At 50.5% G+C, this 21,911-nt stretch overlaps 2 protein-coding genes across 10 annotated transcripts in view; one reads left to right on the top strand and one right to left on the bottom strand.

Moving 5' to 3' along the window:
* CRAMP1 (cramped chromatin regulator homolog 1) overlaps positions 1-6,033 on the bottom strand; it is a 57,440-nt gene extending 51,407 nt beyond the window's left edge. For 3 of the 5 annotated variants that reach the window (XM_027610939.2, XM_027610941.2, XM_027610940.2), the window contains exons 1-2: positions 5,765-6,033; positions 3,256-3,605 (exon numbers count right to left, since the gene is read on the bottom strand). In XM_027610939.2, coding sequence (XP_027466740.2) covers positions 3,256-3,604 — 349 coding nt within the window. In that variant the 5' untranslated portion in view covers position 3,605; positions 5,765-6,033. Of the gene's footprint in view, positions 1-3,255; positions 3,620-5,764 lie in introns of those variants that run through there. The other 2 variants (XM_027610942.2, XM_027610938.2) reach the window with 2 other exon arrangements.
* A 1,741-nt stretch (positions 6,034-7,774) lies between these two features.
* IFT140 (intraflagellar transport 140) overlaps positions 7,775-21,911 on the top strand; it is a 79,826-nt gene continuing 65,689 nt past the window's right edge. Inside the window, exons 1-4 of one of the 5 annotated variants that reach the window (XM_027610691.2) lie at positions 7,779-7,849; positions 8,625-8,696; positions 11,834-12,011; positions 15,515-15,736. In XM_027610691.2, the coding sequence (XP_027466492.1) occupies positions 11,865-12,011; positions 15,515-15,736 (369 nt within the window). In that variant the 5' untranslated portion in view covers positions 7,779-7,849; positions 8,625-8,696; positions 11,834-11,864. The other 4 variants (XM_027610690.1, XM_027610693.2, XM_027610692.1 and 1 more) reach the window with 4 other exon arrangements.

The raw sequence follows: 21,911 nt of genomic DNA, 5'->3' as shown, positions 1-21,911 counted from the left end.
CTGAACAGTGATTTACTGATTTCCTAAGTACAAGCACAGTGAAACCAGGCAACACTGCCCAACTGTGGAGATGGCACAATTCATGACCAGCTGGCCTGAAGTTGGGGAGAATGAAGGTTCTTGGGCAGAAAGGGGGTGGGGTAGGGGACTGAAGGGCAGCAGAGAAACTGAGAGTCTGTCTTGTGCTTACAATTGCCCCACAGGGCAGGCAACAGCTTAGGAATGTTCCCAGGACCTCTCTCTCTACCTCCCAACAGGTGACACCCAACCCAGCCTACCTGTCCAGATTCTGTAGCTCCCTAACCTCAAAGCTATCCACGTTTTCCATAACAGAAGCCCTGGGAGCCTTTTAACCACTTACGGCAGGGCTTGGCTGTGTTATTTACTGTGGTGAGCCAGGCACTGGCATTATCCCCATTTACAGACAAAGAAATTGAGGCTCCAAGAAAGAGACCATTTAGCCAAGAATCACCCAAATCACAAACTGGCCAGAAGGGGAAGGGCTTCAGGGCTCTGTCTCCTGGACCAGGTTCTCAGAGATACATGAATTCTGGATCTCGGTCTCAAATGCACCCTCGGATCACTCTGGGTGGCAAGGTGGGGCAGCAGGAACATGTGCGCTGGCATCAAGCAGGTCTACTGGTTTCTGGCCTGAAGCTCCCCCTGTTTAGGTGGAGCACATTATTAAGACAACAAACCTCGGTTCCTGCACCCATTTAAAATGAGTAAGAGAGGGCGCCTGGGTAGCTCAGTTGGTTAAGCGACTGCCTTCGGCTCAGGTCATGAATCTGGAGTCCCGGGATCGGGCTCCCTGCTCAGCAGGGAGTCTGCTTCTCCCTCTGACCCTCTTCCCTCTCGTACTCTCTATCTCTCATTCTCTCTCTCTCAAATAAATAAATAAAATCTTTAAAAAATAAATAAAATGACTAAGAGACGTAACGTGTAGCACATAGATGCTCTTAGCTCCCTGCCCCTTAGAATTCTAACAGAACCTAATTCGGAATCGTGCTACAAAAGCATTAGTCGTTGAAATTGACAAGACTGTCTTCTCAGAAAGAAAGCAGAGTGGTGTGCACAGAGGCACAAGGCAGACTTCCTTTCCTCCCTAAGGCTTTTCCTCCAGACTCATGGCAAGGTTCTCACGCCTGGCGGTTCAGATTCAAACTGGCAAAAGCAGTCAGTGATCAACCAAGGAACAACTGCCAATGACTGGGCGGGGAGCACTCCTTGAGCATAATGGAAATTACCTTGTTTTCAAGCGAAAAACTAACAAATGCTAGGACCATTCATTTCCTCGCTGATCCGCACTCAGCACCCGGGATAGAGATTTCCAGTCTGTTAAGACAAACACTCCTCTAAAAAATGTTTGCAGAGGTTACCAGGCATGCTGTTGGAACTGGACCTTTGCTGGCTATTCATGGAGGTGGTAAGTGAGCAGAGGTTATGGAGGCATGAGGAGGGGGGTGTTCTGGGCACAGTGAAAGGTGCAGACAAGATCAGGCCCCCTCAGGAAACGCCAGGCTCAACACTTTCTGTGAAACAAAGCAGACACGCTTCTTACTCCTAAAAGCCACCATTACGGTTTAGCTTTATTGTTTACTTAAAGAAATATTCACTTGCTAAAACAGGAAAATACATAAAAGTCACAAGAAGCACCAATTCTAACACATATCCATTCTCCTAACGCAAAGTCGACTGCTGCTCCAAGCACGCACTGGGACAAGAACCAAGAACACAAGTGCCAACGGCTGATGTGAGGCTAATCCAGGAGACCTCTGGATGAGCCACGCTCAACTATGCAAACAAAAGCAGACCTCCCCTCATCACCTGACTGCCAAGAGCAACTGCAACCCAAAGCGTTAGCACCACTCCGCCTCCCACAGGGCGGCCACGTACAGGCGCAGAGTGCTTTCACTCCACCACCTTGTCTCACAGGTGAGTGTGCTGCTCATTCCGGCGGATTCGACAAGTCAGACGAGCAGATGCAGGTCAGAGAGCCAAGTTGGCAAGGCCGTGGCCGCTGCTAGGACTTCTGAACCACAAACAAACCGTTGAAGGCATCCCAGGAGCTTACTGGTGATAACTCAAACACACCTGTAACTAGGAGTGAAAAACTATTTTTTACAAAACAAAGCTGATAAAACAAATCAATGCTTTCCTAACTGATCAGCAACTTTCACACCAACATAAACACATAGGACACAAGGTTTAATTTCTGAAACATGCAAAATTACCTTACACTCACAACCTTAAGTATGCTTACATCAAGTAACTTTACCAAAAATCTGGTAAGGCCAGCAAGATTTCAGATGCCAGCCTTCCCCAAGTGAGAAGGCAGAAACAACTGTAAATGTACGTATTTGGCACGCGTCTCCAAAATGGTTCTTAGTTTCTGAAATCCTTCCTTCTTCAAATTGTCAGGGCTTCTAATAAACTTAAATTACCATTTCCCGAGGAACTAAGTAAAAGTTTTTTTCCTGTAAAGCTCACTGGAACTCTGTTACATCTGCTATCTGTGAAGTGCTGCAGATTTGGCCTCAGACGGAGAGGAGTGAAGAGGAGCTCACTCATACGGTCAGGAAGGCGGGCGCACAAACAGAGGAAAGCAGCAACCACATTGGCAGGTGGTTTTCCTCTGATTGGGGTGGGGACCCCAGGAAAGCTGTACCACCCTTCCACACCAGGAGCACCAGGGCAAACACCCAGACTGCTCCCTGCCTGTACCAGGCCACAAGTGTTCCCACAGTCTCCTGCCTTAGGGGACACGGTTTCTGTGGCACCCAGGGAACCCCTCATGGACTCAAAGGGCTGCATCTGGATGTCTTTAGGACTCCTGAGCCTGGAATACCTGAGGTAGAGGGCGATGGGCCCCAGTCAGACCCCGTGATCAATCATGTTTGGCTTCTTATGCAATGGGTTTGGAAAGCCCACTCCTTTGTTGTGCTAGGGGAAAGAGATACGGCAGGTATTCTCTCTTTCCTTCCCCAAAGCATTGTCTGCGAGATAGCCTACCATGGAAATCAGGGACGATCCTTTCAAAGAAAACAAAACCCACCCTTCAGGAATCCATTGTACTTGCCCGGAGAGAGGGTCCTCACTGCCTCCTCACGTAGTTCCGACACAGAGAGAAACAGGCTCCTCGGGGCAGAGCGGGGGCGCGTCCCCCTGCACGGTGCCCCCCGTCGCGGAAGCCAGGGCGCGGGCAGGGCCCCCTGCCCCCCACCCCCACCCCGCAGAAGCCGGGGTCCCCCTCACCTTTTCCGCGCGGCCCCGAGCCGCCCGCGCCGCCGCTCCCCCCAGCGCACGACGAGTCCTTCCTGAGCCTCTTGCTCTGCGGCCTCACGCTGGACCGGAGGAAGTGGTGCTGGTCCTGCGGGCAGGCGGGTGGTGGAGACGGGGCCTGCGGGCCGCCCGCGGGCGCTGGGGGGCCGTCGCCGCCGTCCCGGGGGGTCCTGGCGTCCCTCTTTGTGCCGCCGCTCTCGTCGGCCGCGTCCCCGCCGCCGGGCCCCTCGCCCTCCAGCGAGTCGTCGTCGGCCGCCCGCTTGCCCAGCCGCTTGAGCCCGTCCTCCCCGCCGCCGCCGCCGTCTCCCAACTTCACTGTCATCCTGGCCGGGCAGGGGGGGAGACCCCGGTGAGGCGCGCGCCCGGCAGCCTGCCCGAGAAGTTTAGCGCACCGATGCCCTCTCAACATGGCCGCCGTTGTTTGTTCGCGATCCCCTCCCGGCCGCCCGCCCGCCGCCGCCCGCCCGCCGCCGCCACCGCCACCGCCCGGCCCCGGCCCCGCCGCCCCCGGCGCCGACCCCAGGAAACGGCGGCCCGGCGGCGCGGAGGCGGCGGGGCGGGCGGCCCCAGGGGGCCGCGCCCGGACGGCCCTGCCCGCGCGGCGCCCCGGCCGGCGGGGTCTTGGGAGTGGAGGGTAGGGGGTAGGGTGGGGGTGGAGGGGCCGGGGACAACCGGGAGAAGGAAGGGGGATCCCCGGGGGACGGCGGGGGGTGGTCCCGGGGGGTGCTCGGGGCCGGGCCCGGAGCCACCTACCCGGCGGGGCCGCGGCTCATGGCCTGCGCGCCGGGCCTCTCCCCGCGCCGCCCGGGCCTCGGCGCCCGCGCCCCCGACCCCACCCCTCCCCGCCCCCAAAACGCGCGGGGCTCCGGGCCCGCGCACCTGCCCCGCACGCCGGTCCCCAAAGTTGGCCCCGGAACGAGGGCAAGGGGCCCGGATCCACCCCGCCAGAGGAGAGGCGCGAGCTCGCCTGCGTGCACAGGGGACTCCATGGTGGCCCGCGGCTGCCGGTCCGCCTGCTTATTTTAAAAACACACATAAAGAGTAATAAGCTCGGGGTTTCTGGGAATCTTGCTTCCCAGGGTGGGAGGTGTGTGCTGCTGCGGAGATTTACAAATTAAAAATGCTTTTGCAACAAAGGAGCCTGTGGCGTGGAACAGGTGGGAGCCACCCGTGAAAGCGACACCACAGACAGGTCCAGATCCAAATGCAAGAGTGGGCAGAAGAGGGCTGTGCAAAAACTCTTGATAACCGTTAATGAAATTCTTGCATTCACTTTGTTACCCACTGCTGTGTGAAATGCTCAACAACACTTGATGACTCTATAAAAATGCATCCCAGAATGCAAACCCACTCAAAAATTAACTCAGAGAATCAGGTAGTATCAACCTATAGCCCCAAAAGGGTCAGTAATGTGTATCTGTGATAAAGCAAGAAAGATAAATATTAGATTCCTCAACAGGTGTTGAAACTGTGCCCAAACTGTGCTTGACGTCCTCAACACAACCGCTCAGAATGGAAACATTTCCATTCAAAAGGGAAAAGTGAGCAAGACATCGAGGCTAACAATGAAATACAGAAATAGGGGCAAGGACCTCTCACTGAAAGATCTGCAAATAAGTAAAAATCAAAGTAATACCTACTACTGCTCTGATGTATTCTGTCACAAAATGACCTGTAACATTTTTCATTTGTCAGAATTGGTCTAAAGCAAAAACAAAACAAAACCAAACAAAACAAAACAAAAGAACCTGCCCAAAAATAAAACTTTACAGGACGAATAGCCAAACTTTTTAAAGGACTTCATCGCATAAGACTTCTTGCTGTTCGTTTCTCAACCTTTCCATTCCTACTTAAGAAACCTGGAAATACCTTAAAGGGCCTCTCTCCGGGTTATAATGTGGAGAACCCTACTCTCAGGGACCTATTATCCCCAAACTACCCACAGTCAAGCCAGGAGGCAGGCAGAGCACACACCAGCCAAAGCAGAATACACTTGCCCCTCGTCTGCCCGGCTGAAGACTGGAAGACACTAAACTGAACACAGAAGGTCACGGCCTTTCAGAATCTAGAGGATATTGACACATATCAGAGTTTTCCCCTACAGGAAAAGGAAGCCACGGGAATGGAATCCCTTTACCGAAAACCTCCAACGCTACTTCCTGACCGTGCACAGAGGTGGAATCAGCTCCAGCAACATCCCCGCCTGACACCGTTTGTCAGGTGTCGGAAAGGAAAAAGCAAAACCCTCCGTGTCTCGGGTCGAATTCTGGCTGCACCACGACACTGTCACCGCGTGTCACCGCGACACTGCTCGGTCCCGACTCCTCCGGGCCACCCCGACAAAGCACCGCGTGCGTAACTACCGCCGCCAGGGCACAGGCCGCTTCCCCTCTCCCGCAGTCCCGCTCCGGCTGGAGGCTGGGCCTCGCCATGACAGCCGGTCGGGGCGGCCCACCCCTCCCGAGCCACAGCCCCCGGTCACCTTCTTCATCAAAGCCTCGCAGCGGCCTGGCTTCGCGGGCTCCCCGGGGGCCTCCCGGGCGCCCGCAGAACCGGCCGGGCCGGGCAGCCCCGGCCCCCGAGCGCCCGCTGCACAGAAGCCGCGACGCCGGTGTGGTCCTTCCGCCTCGGAAGCAAATGCCCAGCGGCGCTCGCCCCGGCACGTCCCTCCGCGCCCGGCGAGCGGGGGACGAGGATGCGGGCGCCGGCGCTGCCGCCTCTCAGCTCCCGGAGGCCCGGCTCACCGCTCTCCGCAGCAGTTCCGGCTACGGCGGCCGGGCGGAGGAGACGACGCGCGGGCGGGGCGGGGCGGGGCGGGGCGGGGCGGGGCGACGCGCGCGGGGACGAGCTCGCCCGAGGTTTCCAACGCGGGCGCCCCCCTAGGGGCGCTGCCATTGGCCAACAACGGGCGCGCGCGCTTGCACGTACGGACGCTGGGCGGGGGCGCGGGGCGGGCCTGCGACGAGGGTGGTGTTGTGACGCCGGCCTCGCGGTCGTGCGGGCTAGTACGTCTCTCCGGATTGGTGGATCGACAGCCAATGGAGTAAGCGCCCAGGTTATGATTGGCCGGGGCCGTGTTGACGGATGCGTGAGAAGAAAACGCTGCCTCAGCTCAGTCTTGAATCAGGCGCGAACCGAGTTTTTAACGACAAAGTGTAAAAGTTCAATTGAATCAGATAAAAGTGCCCTTTATTAGACTGAGAGTTTGCTTTTGAAATTCCTGAGCGTAGCGGATGCCGCTGGGCACTCGGGTCATATTTCTCCGTCATGGCGATAAAGGAGTGTGTTCTCAATTCTAGTGTGTATTATAGAAGAAAAGGATAAGAAAGATGGTGTCCCAGGGTCCAGGCCTGGAAGGAGCACTCATGAGCCATAGGGATCTAAGGGGAGGATAAGAGAGATGGTGTCCCAGGGTCCAGGCCTGGAAGGAGCACTCAGGAGCCATAGAGACCCAATGCACAGCGAGATGATCACAGACAATGATCCCGTACTGTAATTACGTGTAAATACATCAGTCTGATAGGACTGACATCACCACATCAGCCATGTTACAACATGAGCATACGTACTTCTCAATACACCTAGAACTTACACGATGCTACTTGTCAAATTTTTTCCATAAAAAATTCTAGTGTCCATGAAAATGAGGTTTTTAAAAACGGGATCTATCCTGTACCTATGTGATCCAGCACCTAAACTGTCGGATCCAGTAGTATCTGTACTTCCCTCTTTTATTTTTTCACTTTTGAACAATGTGGACCTTTTACCCGTAGCAACTCTTTTTTCCTTTAGTGAAAAGATGTCGCTTTGTTGTTCCAAGTTAATTTCGAAGTTGAAGCACCCGTTGCTAATGCCTTTGGGAATGCAATCTGTCCCAACGAGTCAGGCTGATTTCCGATGGGATGAAGCGGGACGTACCCTTGCCTACCATCTTACTGCCAACGGAATCCATACGCCCCCCCGCAAAGCGTTGCACCTCAAAAGTTCCGTTGAATCCAGTGGCTTTGCTCAGAAATACTCTTGAACCACACCCTCCTCCTTGAGATGAAACAAAGCAGAGGCCAACAAACGGCCTGCGGTCCAGAAGACCGGGCAAGAAGATGAACCAAAGAGGAGGGAATGTCAACGAAGATGGCAGTTCCGTTTCTCGCCCACATTCTCAGCTGACCGACACGGTTAGAAAGGTGTAACTGCAGGAGCGGGTCCCAACAGGCTTTGCATCCTCATCACACCTGCAAGAAAGTCACCAGCTTCCCTTTTATGCGAAGAACAGGCGAATCCTGACCTCCTAGCTCCCCTTTCCGAGCTGTTGTTCTTGATTCTAGACAGCGGCTGCGACGGGGAGAAAATGCCCCGCAGGACCCCGAAGCTTGCTGCCCCGCGGGACCAGTCAGGAGACTCCTGCCCTCGGCGCCTTACGAACACTCCCGACCGTCTTCGGCTCTTTCCGGCCGCTCGGGGCGCTTCGGGCGGCCTCGGCATCCGCCGCGCTCACCTTCGGCTCTTTCCGCGTACCGCGCGCAGCCGTTGTCTGGGCAACGCGCGGCAGCGCTACGGCTCGGATGGGGTGAGTGGGGTCGAAGGGCGAGGGCGGGGAGCGGCCAGGGAGAGTCTCCCGAGCGGCCTCCGGCTGGGGAGCGGGGCGACGGCGCAGCCGGTCGGACCTCCGTCCCGCGGCCTCCCGGGTCATCTTCGTCCGGAAATCGGGCCTCGGCCAAGCGGGTCGGGTCCGGGCCGGCGGGAGCTGGGCGCGGCGTCCGAGGTCAGCGCGCGAGGACCGCCACCGCGGGCGCCGTCGGGTCCCGGCGCGGCCCGGGAGGGGAGGCTGGCGGCGCTGGCGGGGAGGGGAGGAGAAAGCGGTCGGCCCTGCAGCCGCTCAAGGAGCGGCGGTCCCTCGCGTCCCCGGCCCGCTGCTGTGACCCTGCACCGCGGGGGGCGGGAGCCGAGGGGGGCGCCCCGGCGAGGGGCCGAGAGTGCTCGCGCCCCTCCTCTCAGCATCCCCCGCGGCCCTCCTCTCAGCCGCTCCCCCTGCCCCTCCTCTCAGCCGACCCCCCGGCGCCCCTCCTCTCAGCATCCCCTGCGCCCCACCTCTCAGGCGCACCATTAGTCTCCGCCGGCCCCCCCCCACCGCTCCTCTCAGCAGCCCCCCTACTCTCAGCCCTGCGCCCCTCAGCCCCTCATACCGCATCCCGAATGTCTGCCGCGAGCCCCTCAGCTGACCCTGGTAGCACTGAAGACGGGGCTCGGCCGGAGGGGACTGGAGCAAATCGCTTAGAACAAACGGAATTTTTGTCTTTTCCCCAAAGTTTATACATTTGCTAAATATTTTTGTTTTGTTCTAGAGACCGAGAGTTTGTTTTAAAGAGAAAAAGTGCACTTGTTTCTGAACCAATGCCATTAATTGATGTCTTTAGGTAAGGATAGTATTGCTAGTTGTCTCTCCTCGTGTTTGCTTTGGTAGCTTTTGTTCTATAATTATGCAGATGATACTTTTTCGTGGTAGAAAAACGTTAAATTACAGGTAAAAGGAATGATGAACAGTCCATCCACAGTATAAAAATGGACTCATCCGCCCTGGCAACTTTTTACAACAAAACATCAAGAGCATCTTTCCTTGCTAATAAATATCTTGTTCTTCTTTTTTTAAGATTTTATTTATTTAATTGACAGAGACATAGAGAGCACAAGTAGGCAGAGCGGCAGGCAGAGCGGCAGGCAGAGCGGCAGGCAGAGCGGCAGGCAGAGGGAGAGGGAGAAGCAGACTTCCCACTGAGCAGGGAGCCCGATGCGGGGCTCGATCCCAGGACCCTGGGATCGTGACCTGAGCCGAAGGCAGACGCTTAACAACTGAGCCACCCAGGCTCCTCGCTAATAAATATCTTCAACGTATTAACATATAGGGGGCCTGTTCTCCGGTCTGGGGATGCTGCCGGGACCTCTCACCCTGTGAGAGGGGCAGAGAGTGGGCTGCCGCTGGAGGACAGTCAACCAACTGCACATTTGCGATGAAGTCTAAGTGCAGCAGCGAAGTTCAGGGATCTACGGGGATGCTGGAGAGAAGCCTAGAAGTGAGGTCAAAGGGAGACTTCCTGAGAACTTCCTGAGTATCCACAGGTGGAATATGGGGGAGAGAACCTCTGAGAAAACCCCAGGCAGGAAAAAGTCACTTAAAGATCTGTTGGTATACATGCTTATTACAAAATGATGTTTGAGATTAAAAAACAAAAACAAAGAGAAAACCAGGCATAACTTTGTTAAGCGCTATTGTAATTCTTTTTCCATCAGTCTAACAAAATTAACATTACTTATTTTTCAAAGGAATATTTTCACAAAGTAAACTTGTAGAATATGAATACAAATTTCCCATAGCCCAAAACTTTCAAGCCTTGGTTGGCTGCAACACCTGAAAACTCAACTTGAAAGCTTTCCTTTGCTATATATATAAACACCCAGGTTTTTCTGTGTTGGGTTTTTTTTTTTTTTTCAATTTTAGTGACTTTATGAAAGTTTGTGTCGGTGCTGAACTCCGAAATCAGAGCCCTGACCAGTGTAGATGTCCCCTCAGTGATGTGTGTGTGTAGGAGGCCTCTGGATCCTGCTGCTTCCCCTGACTCCAGTACCCCCCCCCACGGCAGTGAGAACACCATCTCAAAAAGTGCGCCTTTGTTTAGTATTCAGGGTATGTATTCATAAGAAAAAGGTACCTCTGTGCCTTTAGCTTCTCACTGAATGGGATTTCCTTCTCTAGATCCACACTGAGCCTTCGAGGCTTCCTCTGATAATAGCTATTGCATTGCTGAAAGCAAATGGCACAGTCCATGTCCCACTCCAGTGGTAGTGATAGAACGTTGCAGTGTTGAGTATTTTTTTACACAATCTTTTTGTTGTAGTTAAATATACATAATTTAAATTTTATCGTTTTAATTATTTGCATGTAAACGAGTCGGTGACATTAAGCACATTGACATGTTGTATAATCATCCGCACAATCCCTCAACAGTACTTTTCCATCTTCCCAAACAGAAACCCTGTCTTCATTAAACATGAACTTCCTGTCCCCCAGCACCACAGGCCCTGGTACCCACCCTTTCACTTTCTGTCTCTGAATTTGACAATTCTAGGGCCCTCCTATAGGTGGAAACACACTGTATTTGTCCCTTTGTGACTGGCTTATTTCACTGAGCATAATGTCTTCTACGTTCATCCGTGTTGTAACATGTCAGAATTTCAAGGCTGGATAATACTTCTTCCTATGTATGCACCATATTGTGTTGATTCATTCATCTGTCAATAGACATTTGGGTTGTTTCCACCTTTTGGCTACTGTGAATGGTGCTGCTATGAACATGGGTGTACAAGGATCTGTTCAAGTCCCTGCTTTCAATCTTTTGGGGATATACCCAGAACTGGAGTTGCTAAATCATATGGTAATTCTATGTTTAAGTTTTAAGGAACCACCATACTGTTTTGCACGGCGTCTGTGCCAGTTTACACTCCCACTGGCAGTGCACAAGTGTTCCAGTTTTTCCACATCTTTGCCAACAGTTATTTTCTCTTTTTCTGATCACAGCCATCCTAATGGGCATGACGTTGAATAATCCTGAATGAAAGCAAACTAACCTACAAATACTCTCCTCTGCCAATTAGTGTCCCTAAGCTGACTCTGGAGTATGAAAAGTGGGCAGTGGTGACCATCCTGTCATTCACCATCCTACCCCTCCCGCAAAGGGGGCAATAAGCACATCTTTTCCAGGAGAGAAAGATGTTAAATTTGGGAAACTAAACAAGTTCAACTACCCCACAGTTACCAGGGTTTTGTTTTCTTAATTCTCTAACAAAGGAATCCTGTTGCCTCCTACTACCTGAGAGCCAGATGTAGAAGACAGCCTTGGTTTTCACACTTTATCACCAATTGAATACTAGCTTTTCTTTTTTTTTTTAAAGATTTTATTTATTTATTTGAGAGAGAGAGAAAGAGAGAGAGAAACAGCATGAGAGGGGAGAAGGTCAGAGGGAGAAGCAGGCTCCCTGCCGAGCCGGGAGCCCGATGTGGGACTCGATCCCAGGACTCCGGGATCATGACCTGAGCCGAAGGCAGTCGCTTAACCAAGTGAGCCACCCAGGCACCCGAATACTAGCTTTCCTTATGTATTTTTGTGAAACAGCGTTTTGCTTCTATTTGGTTGGAAATTTTTGCCTGAAGGGCAGCTATAGAAATACAAATTGTCTTCATTATGATGAATAAAAATGATCAAGATTTACACATGTGGTCTAGGTGGCTGGGCTTTTTCTTATGATTTGATGGCAGTGTTTTCTTCTTTTCCATCACACCCTACCTCATTCTAGGTCCAATTTCTTGCTTCTAATTATATATTTTTTCCCTGTTAGAAATCTCTGCCATGTAAAGTTGCCCACGTGGTCTTAAGGGGTATTTGTAAGTTGCATTGTGTTATGATAATAGGTTTGTGATGCTTTTCTTTCCTAATTCTATGTAGTCATTTCTTCTCATTGTTCAAAAGCAACAGGACTTGGCTCTTTTTCTTCCCTGCAGGTTTCAACCTTGACTAGGTCTGAGTTTCATCATGGCTCTCTATTTTGACCACCGAATAGAAGCCCCGGACTCTGTCGGGTCTCCTTCGCACATCCATTGGCACCCTGTTCATCCATTCCTGGTGGTTGCCTCCGTCAGCACGACCTCAGGAGGCAGCGTGGATATATATCTGGAACAAGTGAGTCCTAGGAAGTAATGTTTTTGATTTCCAGGGCCTCTGGCTCTTGTGTCCCTTTTGTTCTCACATGTGTGTGCACGTGCGTATATGTGGTATGTGTCATGGGGGAGTGTGTACAGGTATGTGGCATGTGTTGTGTGTGTTTTTTGTGTGCTGTGTGTGCGGTATGTGTGTCATATGTGTGCCGTGGAAGGGGTATGTTGTGTGTGGTGTGTGCATGTGTGTGGTGTGTGTGGTGAGTGTCATGTATAGGGGATATGTGGTGTGTGTGCTTATGTGTTTGGTGTATGTGTTGTGTGTGCTGTGTGTCATGTGGTGGGGAGATATGTGGTATGGTTGTACACATGTGTGGTATGTTCTGTGTGTGCATATGTGTGGTATCCATATTGTGTGGTGTGTGTCATGTGTGATATGTGTAGTGTGTGCTGTGTGTCACTTGTATGTGGTGTGTACATATGTGTTGTGTGTGGTGTGTGTGTCATGGGGTATGTGTGGGGTGTGTGGTACGTGTGTCGTGTGTGTATGTGGTGTGTGGTACGTGGTGTCTTTGTCATATGTATGTGGGATGTAGTGTGTGTGATGTGTATGTGGCGTGTGTGTGTTATGTGTTATGTGTGGTATGCATGTATGTGGTGTGTGTGTGGTATATGGTGTGTGTCCATTTGTGTGTGGTGTGAGTGTGGGATGTGGCGTACGTATATATGTGGTGTGTGTGGTGCGACTGTGGTATATGGTGCGTGTGGTGTGTGTGTGCCGTGAGTGTGGAATGTGGTACATGTATGGTACATGGTACATGTGTGGTATGCGGTGTATATGTGGTATGTATTGCATGTGGTGTGTATGTATGTGGTATATATGTGGTATGTGTTGTATGTGTGATATGTGGTGTATATGCAAAGTGGTGTGTGTGGTATGTGGTAAGTGTGTTGTATATGTATGTGCTGTATGTGGTATGCATATGTGGTATGTGGTGTGTGTCATGTGTGCTATGTCATATGTGATGTGTGTGGTATGTGGTATATGTGCGGTATATGGTGTGTGTGATGTGTATGAATGTACATGTGTGATAATGTGGTGTGTGCGGTATGTGGTATGTGTGTCATATGTATGTGGTATATGCTATGTGTGGCTTGTGGTAGTGTGTGGTAGTGGTGTATATGTATCTGGTATGTGTGCAGTGAGCGTGGTATGTGATGTTTATATATTTGGTGTGGTATGTGGTGCTTGTATGGTATGGGTATGTGGTATGTGGGGTTTGTGTGTCATGTGTGTTGTGAGTGTAGTATGTGATGTATGCATGTCATGTGGTGAGTGTGGTGTGTGTGGTGTGTATATGTATGTGGTGTGTGGTATATATACATGTGGTATGTGTGGTATATGGTGCTTGTGTGGTATGGGTATGTGGGGTGTGTGTGTGTCATGTGTGGTGTGTGTTGAGTGTGTTGTGAGTGTGGTATGTGGTATGTGATATGTGTAGTATGTTGTGTGAGTGTGGTATGCGGTACATGTGTGGTATGTGGTGTGTATATGCACGTAGGGTGTGTGGTATGTGGGGTGTGTGTGTGTCAATGCCTGGTGTGTGTCGTGTGTATTGTGAGTCTGGTATGTGGTATGTGTGTGGTGTGTGATGTGTGTAGTATGTGGTGTGAGTGTGGTATGCGATACATATGTGGTGTGTGCATGTCATGTGGTGTCGTGTGTGTGTATGTGGTGTGTGTGGTATGTGGTGCATGTGTGTGTCTTATGTGTATGTATCACTTCTTCCTGAGGTTCAGATGCCCAGTATTATAAGAGCCCTGTGATATGGATAATTCTTTTAGCCCTGCTACTTAGGTTTGGGGACATATTTAGGGATGTAAAACAGATTCCATAGTCAGTCCATGCCTCTAACCAGAAATGACCCCTCCACGCTATCTGTGCACCCTGGGCCAGTCTCTTGTTGGCCCCACTGGCCATTGGAAACTGTTGGTGTCCTGTGGCTGCCATAACAAATTACAACAAGCTGGCTGGCTTAAAACAGAAATGTATCCTGTCACTGTTCTGGAGGCCAGAAGTCTGAAATAAGGGCTCCTCAGGTCCACACACTGTCTCTGAAGGCTCTGGGGCAGGACCCGTGTCGGGCCTTGCCCTGGCTTCTGGTGGTTTCTGGCAATCCTAGGCAGTCCTCCGTTTGCACCTGCATCACTCCACTGTCGTCACATGTGTCTCCTCTGTGTGTCTGTGTCTCTTTCCTCTTCTTCTAAGGACACCAGCCGTCAGATTAGGGCCCATTCCAATGACCTCTTCTTAAGCTGAACATCTGCAGAAACTCTGTTTCCAAATAAGGCTGTATCACAGGCACCAGGTTAGGACTTCAACATGTTTTGGGGTTTTTTTTTTGTTTTTTCTTTTTTTAAGATTAATTAATTTATTTTTTTTTTAAGATTTTGTTTATTTATTTGACAGAGAGACACAGCGAGAGCAGGAACACAAGCAAGGGGAGTGGGAGAGGGAGAAGCAGGCTTCCCGCTGAGCAGGGAGCCCAATGTAGGACTCAATCCCAGGACCCTGGGATCATGACCTGAGCCGAAGGCAGACACTTAACGACTGAGCCACCCAGGCACCCTAAGATTAATTTAGAGAGAGAATGAGCAGGAGGGGAAGAGGGAGAGGGAGAGAGAATCCCAAGCAGACACCCCACTGAGCACAGAGCCTGACACGGGGCACGATCTCACGACCCTGAGATCCCGACCTGAGCCAAAACCGAGTTGGATGCTTAACCGGCTGTGCCACCCAGGAGCCCTAGGACTTAAACATCTTTTTCAGGGTGCACAATTCCACCTGTACCAGAAACTTTGTAGAAGCCCCTCAAACTTCCCATGCTTCATCCCACTCCCCACCTTCCTCAGTGCATGACATACCTCATACTTCACAAAGAAAATCAGAATTTTCTTCCCAGTCCTCAACGTTCTGAAGTGTCATTGTCGCCCTGCAACTCCAGCGAAGCAGCTAGGGTCATAGTGACATCTGCATACTCTTGGGTCCTTATCTGATCTCCCCCTCTCTGCACAGTTCCTCACTCTAAGTCTCTTGGGAAACAGTCTGGAGGTGAGAGGGGGCTGAAAATAACTTTGGCCTTGCAGACCCTGAAAAGGCTCTTGGGGTCACCCCAGAGACTGTACTTAAAGAACCTTGGGATCAACAAATTTGACCTCTTGGCCCACTGCTTGTTTTTGTAAATAAAGTTGTATTGGAACCCATTAAAATGCTAGCTAGCAACCAAGCAGCTGTGAGTATGAGGTCATCCTCCTTGATAAGCTGGTCAGCGAGCTCAGTTGAGTGTTAACTGTATATTTTCATAGTGCAGCCAAGAGCAAGCTTGGTGTTTTAATGAAAATTAAGTAGAACATTTCTTAAACAGCTCTTTATATCTTCTAGCTGATCTTGATATCATTGATTAGCCAGAAGTTCCTAGAATAGCTGTCTCTCTTCATAATATGGAATTTACCTCTTGCCTATTGTAGGGTGAGCATGTGCCCAATACCCATATGGAGAGGTCATTCCGGGTCACTTCCCTGTGCTGGCACCCAACGCGCCTGATCCTGGCTATTGGCTGGGAGACTGGAGAAGTGACAGTGTTTAATAAGCAGGACAAGGAGCAGCATTCGATCCCCCCGACACACACCACCGACGTCACGGTCCTCAAGTGGAGCCCCAACGGGAACTGCCTCGTGTCAGGGGACAGGGTAAGCAGACTTGGCTGACACTGATTTCAGATCCCTACCTTTCCCTGTCAGTGCTCTTTGGGATATACGTTGGGAAGCGTGTTAAAGATCAAAATTTTAGAAATATGTGGTTGCTGAATTCAGTTGATCTTGATGGATGTCATGGCAGATTCTGTTTCATACTGAAAGCAAGGTTTGCAAGTTTCATTCTACCATCCCACTCTAGCAGAGGTATGTCTGTAATTGTTTAAGTGAACTTCTCTAGGAAACTGTATTCATAAAGGTGGGGTGACTTTTTCAGGTACTATCATTTTATGGCACCCCTGAATCACTAGCTTCCCTGAGCATGCTTCTTCATTGCCTGGGAGACCCTGGTCTTCATTGTCTAGCTCAGGGCTTCACGGAGTCATTTTGCCCCCAGGGGACATTTGGCAGAACCTGGAGACATTTTTTGTTGTCAGAATGGTGGTGGGGCGGGGGTGTCCTGACATCTATGGGTGGAGACCAGAGATACTGATCAACATTCTGTAACGCACAGGACAGACCCCACAGCAGAGAATTATCCAGCCTAAAGTGTTAACCGTTCCCAGGTTGAGAAACTGTGGTCTGCACCTAAATCGATTCATAAACATATGGCAGAAATTTTACAATGTACTCATTCATTTTACATGTGCCAGGGAATACGTTTCCCTGTTTCGAAGTCTGAGAAGTATGAGAAGGTATATATGTATATATCGTGGCAAGACTCTCCACCCCTACCCCATCTCCTCCATTCCGCTCCCACCCACCCTCAGTGCCCACCGCTTCGTAAAGCTTCTCCTGTTTCTTCAGATATGAACCAGCACATCCAAATGCATTCTTTCCCCAGTTTCCAGTTTTTGACAAATTTGAAACTTCCAGAGGCTTTGAAAGGATAATTTAATGAACACTATATACCGTTTATGTAAATTTGTTAGTTGTTACCATTTTGTTACATCTACTTTCTCTCTATATATATTTTTTCCCCTGAATATTTGAGAGTTTGTCACAGACATCATGCTTCCCCCCTCAGTCCTTGGATGTTGCTCTCTTAAGGACAAGGATGTCGACACAGTTGCACCATGGCATTTGCACTCAGGAAGCCTGGGCTGAGGCTGGCACCTGGGACGTAGGCCACTTTCCAGTTTATCCAGTTGTCCCGGCACTTTTTTGGTGGATATTGTCCTAATGTAGAGTCCAGTCAAGGACCATACATTGCATTTTTCCACCCCTTCTCTTTAATTTCCCTTAATCACGAACAGGTCCCTGGTCTTGTCTTTTCTTTCTTCGCTTATGTTTGGTCTTTGGTGACACCGACATTTTGAGGAGTCCAGACTGGTTACTTTGCAGAATGTCCTTCAGTTTAGACTTGTTGGATCATCTCCTCATGGTTACTTTTAGATGAGGTGGTTTGGGCTGGAAATACCACACGGAGGGTGTTGTCTCCTTCATCTTAACAAAAGTGATACCACACGACGTGCACTGCACAATTTCTGGCTTTTACATTTTACGTCTGCCTTGCATGTCTCTCCACATTCATACACCATGACCTTCCTTCTCTCTAAGCCTATGCGTCATTACTTGAGCCTGTTACCATGCCCTTCACCGGCCCTTGCTGATAAGCATGTCGGTGGTTTCCAATCTTTTGCTAAACAGACAGAGGTACGGTAGCTAACTTCATGCTTACGTTGTTTCTCGTGCGGGGAAATCAGTGAAAGTCCTACAAGTGGGGCGGCTGGGTCCCAGGGCGTGAGCATTAGTGGTGGGTGCCCAAGACTCCCTCTGTGGGGCTAGTACCAGATCCCACCAACACACCAACATGTCCCCCACAGACAGTTGGATCCACATTCAGAATTTTGCTAAGAAAAGTGCCATATCAGAAGTCTTCTAATTTACATTTCTCTTGCCACTGAAGGAGACTATTACTTAGAAGAGCCAATTATGTATCCTTTGTAATCAAATCACTTGCCCATTTTGGTATCAATTTGTTCCCCTTTTTTCTAGATTTTCCTTTTTTTTTAAGATTTTATTTATTTATTTGAGTTATAGAGAGAGTGAGCGGGTGAGAGAGAGAGAGCACAAGCAGGGGGAGAGGCAGAGGGAGAGGGAGAAGCAGACTCCCCGCCGAGCAGGGAGACCGATGTGGGGCTCGATCCCAGGACCCTGAGATTGTGATCTGAGCCGAAGGCAGATGTGTAACCGACTGAGCCACCCAGGCGCCCCTAGATTTTTCTTCTGTTTTTCAATTCAATTTCCACCTAATGGCATTGCCCTGCCGTCAGACTTCTAGTTGCTTCATGATCTTTCCCCTCTCCCTGCTGTGGAATACTCGGCAGATCCTCTGTAGGAATAAAAGAACTCAAGATCATCAAATCTCATCATCATCTTGACTATATTAAGAAACAACTAACAAAGCAGATTCTTCAGGCATGCAAGGAAACCCAGGTTTGTGCTGTCAAAGCCCTCTGAGTCAATATATTTAAGAAGAGAAATCCTGATCCTTCCAAGAAAGTCTAAGATGATGCAGGTCCTGATTTAATAATGGGCTCAAGCAAGAAAAGTACTGAATGAACGAGCACTTGGAGTGCTGCACCACCCAGAGCCATCCTTACCAGGCTTGGCTGAGGGTCTTCCATCTCTTGCCAGAGACCGTTTTGGTTCGGGTGGGTTTGGTTACCAGTGAAACCAACCCAGACTACCTGAAGTAAGAAGGGACACTTAATCGGAAGCCATTGGAGTATCCCAAGGTCCCTGGGACAGGAAGACAGCTGGCTTCAGGACGTCTAGACCAAGAATGAGGTGCCAGTGGACACACATCCCCCTGCAGTGTGCCCCTTCTGCCACAGCCATGTCTCTCCGCTGTCCCACCCCATTCAGAAGGCAGCACCCCAGCTGCTGGAAAGTAAGGCATTCACACCCCCCCATACACCCAGGGACGCTGCCCCTCCTCCTCTGTCCCAAGTCCCACTCGAGCCCAGTGACCACATGGACAGCAGTCAGCAGTGCCCAGGGATGTGGGGGACCCTGGAAAATGGGCACTGGGCGGATGCTGCCCCGAGTGTCCTTTAGAAGAAACTCCATTGGCGAAGGTGGGAATACTGCCTGGACCAGGTCTTGCTTCCCTGCACATTCACAGAGCTGGGTGGGGACGTCAGCACATCCAGTACAGAGCGAGCCAACTCGGGACAATTTCAGTGTATATTATTAGAGATCCTCTTTTAGGTTCCCAGAGCCAGTTCCAGCATGCTGGCAGGTAGGGCTCCTCAGATACCACAGGGTGCCCGCAATTCCCCTCAGTTGTGACACTGTCTACCCAGAGATAGCGTCAGCCCCACAGGTGAGGGGCTCAGCCCCACGGGGCCGCCCCCACCCCCTTCCCAGTCCTGTGCTTCTGACCACAGGCTGCACGGTGGAGTGTCCCTCTCCTTGGGCTCTTCCAGTCGGCTAGAGTGGCTCACGTTACCAGTTTATTGAAGGGTGGGATAAAGGAGACGAATCAACAGCCAGAGAAGGAGATGCACAGGGCAAGGTCTGGGGAGGGCACAGAGTCCTCTCTAGGTGCCATTCCCCGCAACACCTCCAGGTGGTCAGCTACCTGGAAGCTCTCTGAACCCAGTCGTTTTGGGTTTTTATGGAGCTTCATTGCATACTCAGGATTGACTAAGTCATTGGCCATTGGTGATTGATTCAACCTGGGGAGGGGGGCCCTGTCCCCTTCCTGGCAGTTGGGGTAGGACTGAAAGTTGAACCCTCTGATCACTGGTTGGTCGTCCTGGCATCCCACCCCGCCCTTGGACGGAGACCAAAAGTCTCCTTCAGTAACAGAACAGAGGACACCTCTGTGGCCCTTATCCTGGGAAATTCCCAGGTTTTAGCAGCTGTGAGCCATGAACCATTGGTGAAAACGTATATGTTTGGTCACCAAACATATACTTCTTTTCAGTTACAGTGTTGTAGATCCTAACATGTGACTCATCATTTGAAGAGATAGTATGTCTCAACAGGGGTACATAGAACACACTAACTTCTCCAGAATCTCTTATTACATTAAACTCTTGCTCTTGCATAGGGATGATTTCTTGCCTTCAGGGGGTAACTTGTCTGAGGTTGATTGTATAAAATTGTTTTGGATGAAGTAGCCACAAGGGGGATGGGACAGCTCAGGATTTGTCTATTCTGTAACCCCTGGTTTTCCAGAAACCTGAGGGAGAGCGCATTTGACTCATTGTAACTTTTCTAAGAGATTTACTGTGCAAGTTGTTTTGTAAGGCCGACATTACAGTTGATTCTCGGACAGCTTGGGGGTTAGGGGCATCAACCTCCTGCCAATCAGAAATCTGAGTATAGCTTTGACTCCCCAAAAACTTACCTAGTAATGGCCTACTGTTGACCAGAAGCTTTGCCAATAACATAGTCAATTAACACATATTTTGTATGTTGTATGTATTACATACTATTCTTACAATGAAGTAGGTTAAAATAAAGAAAATGTTAAGAAACTCATAAGGGGGGCGCCTGGGTGGCTCAGCCGTTAAGCGTCTGCCATCAGCCCAGGTCATGATCCCAGGGTCCTGGGATCGAGCCCCAAGTCGGGCTCCCTCCTCCACGGGAGGCCTGCTTCTCCCTCTCCCACTGCCCCTCCTTGTGTTCCCTCTCTCGCTGTGACTCTCTCTGTCAAATAAATAAATAAAATATTTAAAAAAAAAGAAACTCATAAGGCAGAGCAAATACATTTACAGCATTATACTTTATTTGTCAAGAAAAATCCACATACAAGCGGACCCATGCAGTTCAGACCCGAGTTGTTCAAGGGTCATCTGTATCTGGAAACCACATTCTTGTTTACAATAAAGTGGTGCTCCCCGACCTGCCTGTGGGGATATTGGAGACCCTGCTGATTGAAAGAAGGGTAGGAGGGAGAGGCTATGTGCTCCTGTGTCCACTGACCTTGAGCAGGAGGCACACCTTGAGGAACCCTTGGGCCTCACAGCAAAGGGTCTCTTTGCAAATGGATTTGGATAGAAATAGTGCCCTTTGGCAAAGCATAGCTTACATCCTGGCCAGAGGCCTCCTGGACTGGTTCTGATGGTGCCATCTCCCTACCGTGACCTCTAGTGCTGGTTGGCACCTTCAGTTTGAGACCTGGATGAGTTAAAAACTGAACCTATAGTATACCTGGCACCCAGATGCTGGTTTCTTTGGGTTTCCTCCAATAACGGGAGCCAGGGCTCCTTGGAGAAATAGCTGATTTTAGAACCAGGGCCGGACAGTGAGCCCAGAGAATCTTTAGTTCCAGAAAGAAAGGAAGTGCTCACAGAACCCAGAGTACGGGGTGTGTCAGAGGGACACGGAAGCTAACAAAAGACCTCCCAGTGGCCAAAGCTGGAACATCAAAATAAACAAAGTGGGGCTGGATTGTAACCTGAAGTCGAAAGTCAACATCTGTGACATAAATTGTATAACCCTATGATTTCTAATTATTAAGTCAGTGGTGGAGAAGAGACAAATCTCACGTGCTGAGGAACCCCAAATGATTTATGGAGATGGTTCATGCTCAAGGAGGTAACTTCCTTCCAAACAGTATGGGACCAAGAGGGGGAGGAAGAAGGACTTCACAGGGGACAAGGTCACAGATGGGAGGTCACAGGAGGGGCAGCTGCAGCACAGATGAGTCACGTCGACGGCACCGACCCCAATGTGCCACGCCGTAATGAGGAGGAGGGCACATGGTCTCTGTGGCCTTCTCCCCAAACTCACAACTCAGTCCAGTCATGAGAAGAGCATCAACCAAGGCCCAGTGGAGGGATGTTCCACAGCATCCCTGACCAGTCCTCAAAGCTGGGGAGTCAGAGGAGCCTCAGGGAACGTGATGCCAAAATGTCCTGTGGCTCCTGGAGGGGATCTGGGGACAGAAAGCAGGCGGCAGGGAGGAACTGAAGAAATGTGAATAAAGTACGACTCTAGTTAATATAATATGTCAGTATTGGCTCATTAATTCTGAGAGCTGCCCCACACTAAGTACGATCTGCTGATTGGAGAAGCTCGAGGTAGAGAATGGGACTTCTCTGAATGACCCTGCCACTTTTTGTAAATCTGAATCTACTCTGTTTTAAAAGCTGGACACATGACCATTGTTGTCTCTAGGGGAGAGGGCACATGGGAAGGCTTCTGGTTTCTT

Source organism: Zalophus californianus, chromosome 10 (genome assembly GCF_009762305.2).
Source record: "Zalophus californianus isolate mZalCal1 chromosome 10, mZalCal1.pri.v2, whole genome shotgun sequence".
In the NCBI taxonomy this organism is placed as follows: Eukaryota; Metazoa; Chordata; class Mammalia; order Carnivora; family Otariidae; genus Zalophus; species Zalophus californianus.
Note: the sequence above shows the minus strand (reverse complement) of the source record. Positions and strands in the feature narration are given on the sequence as shown.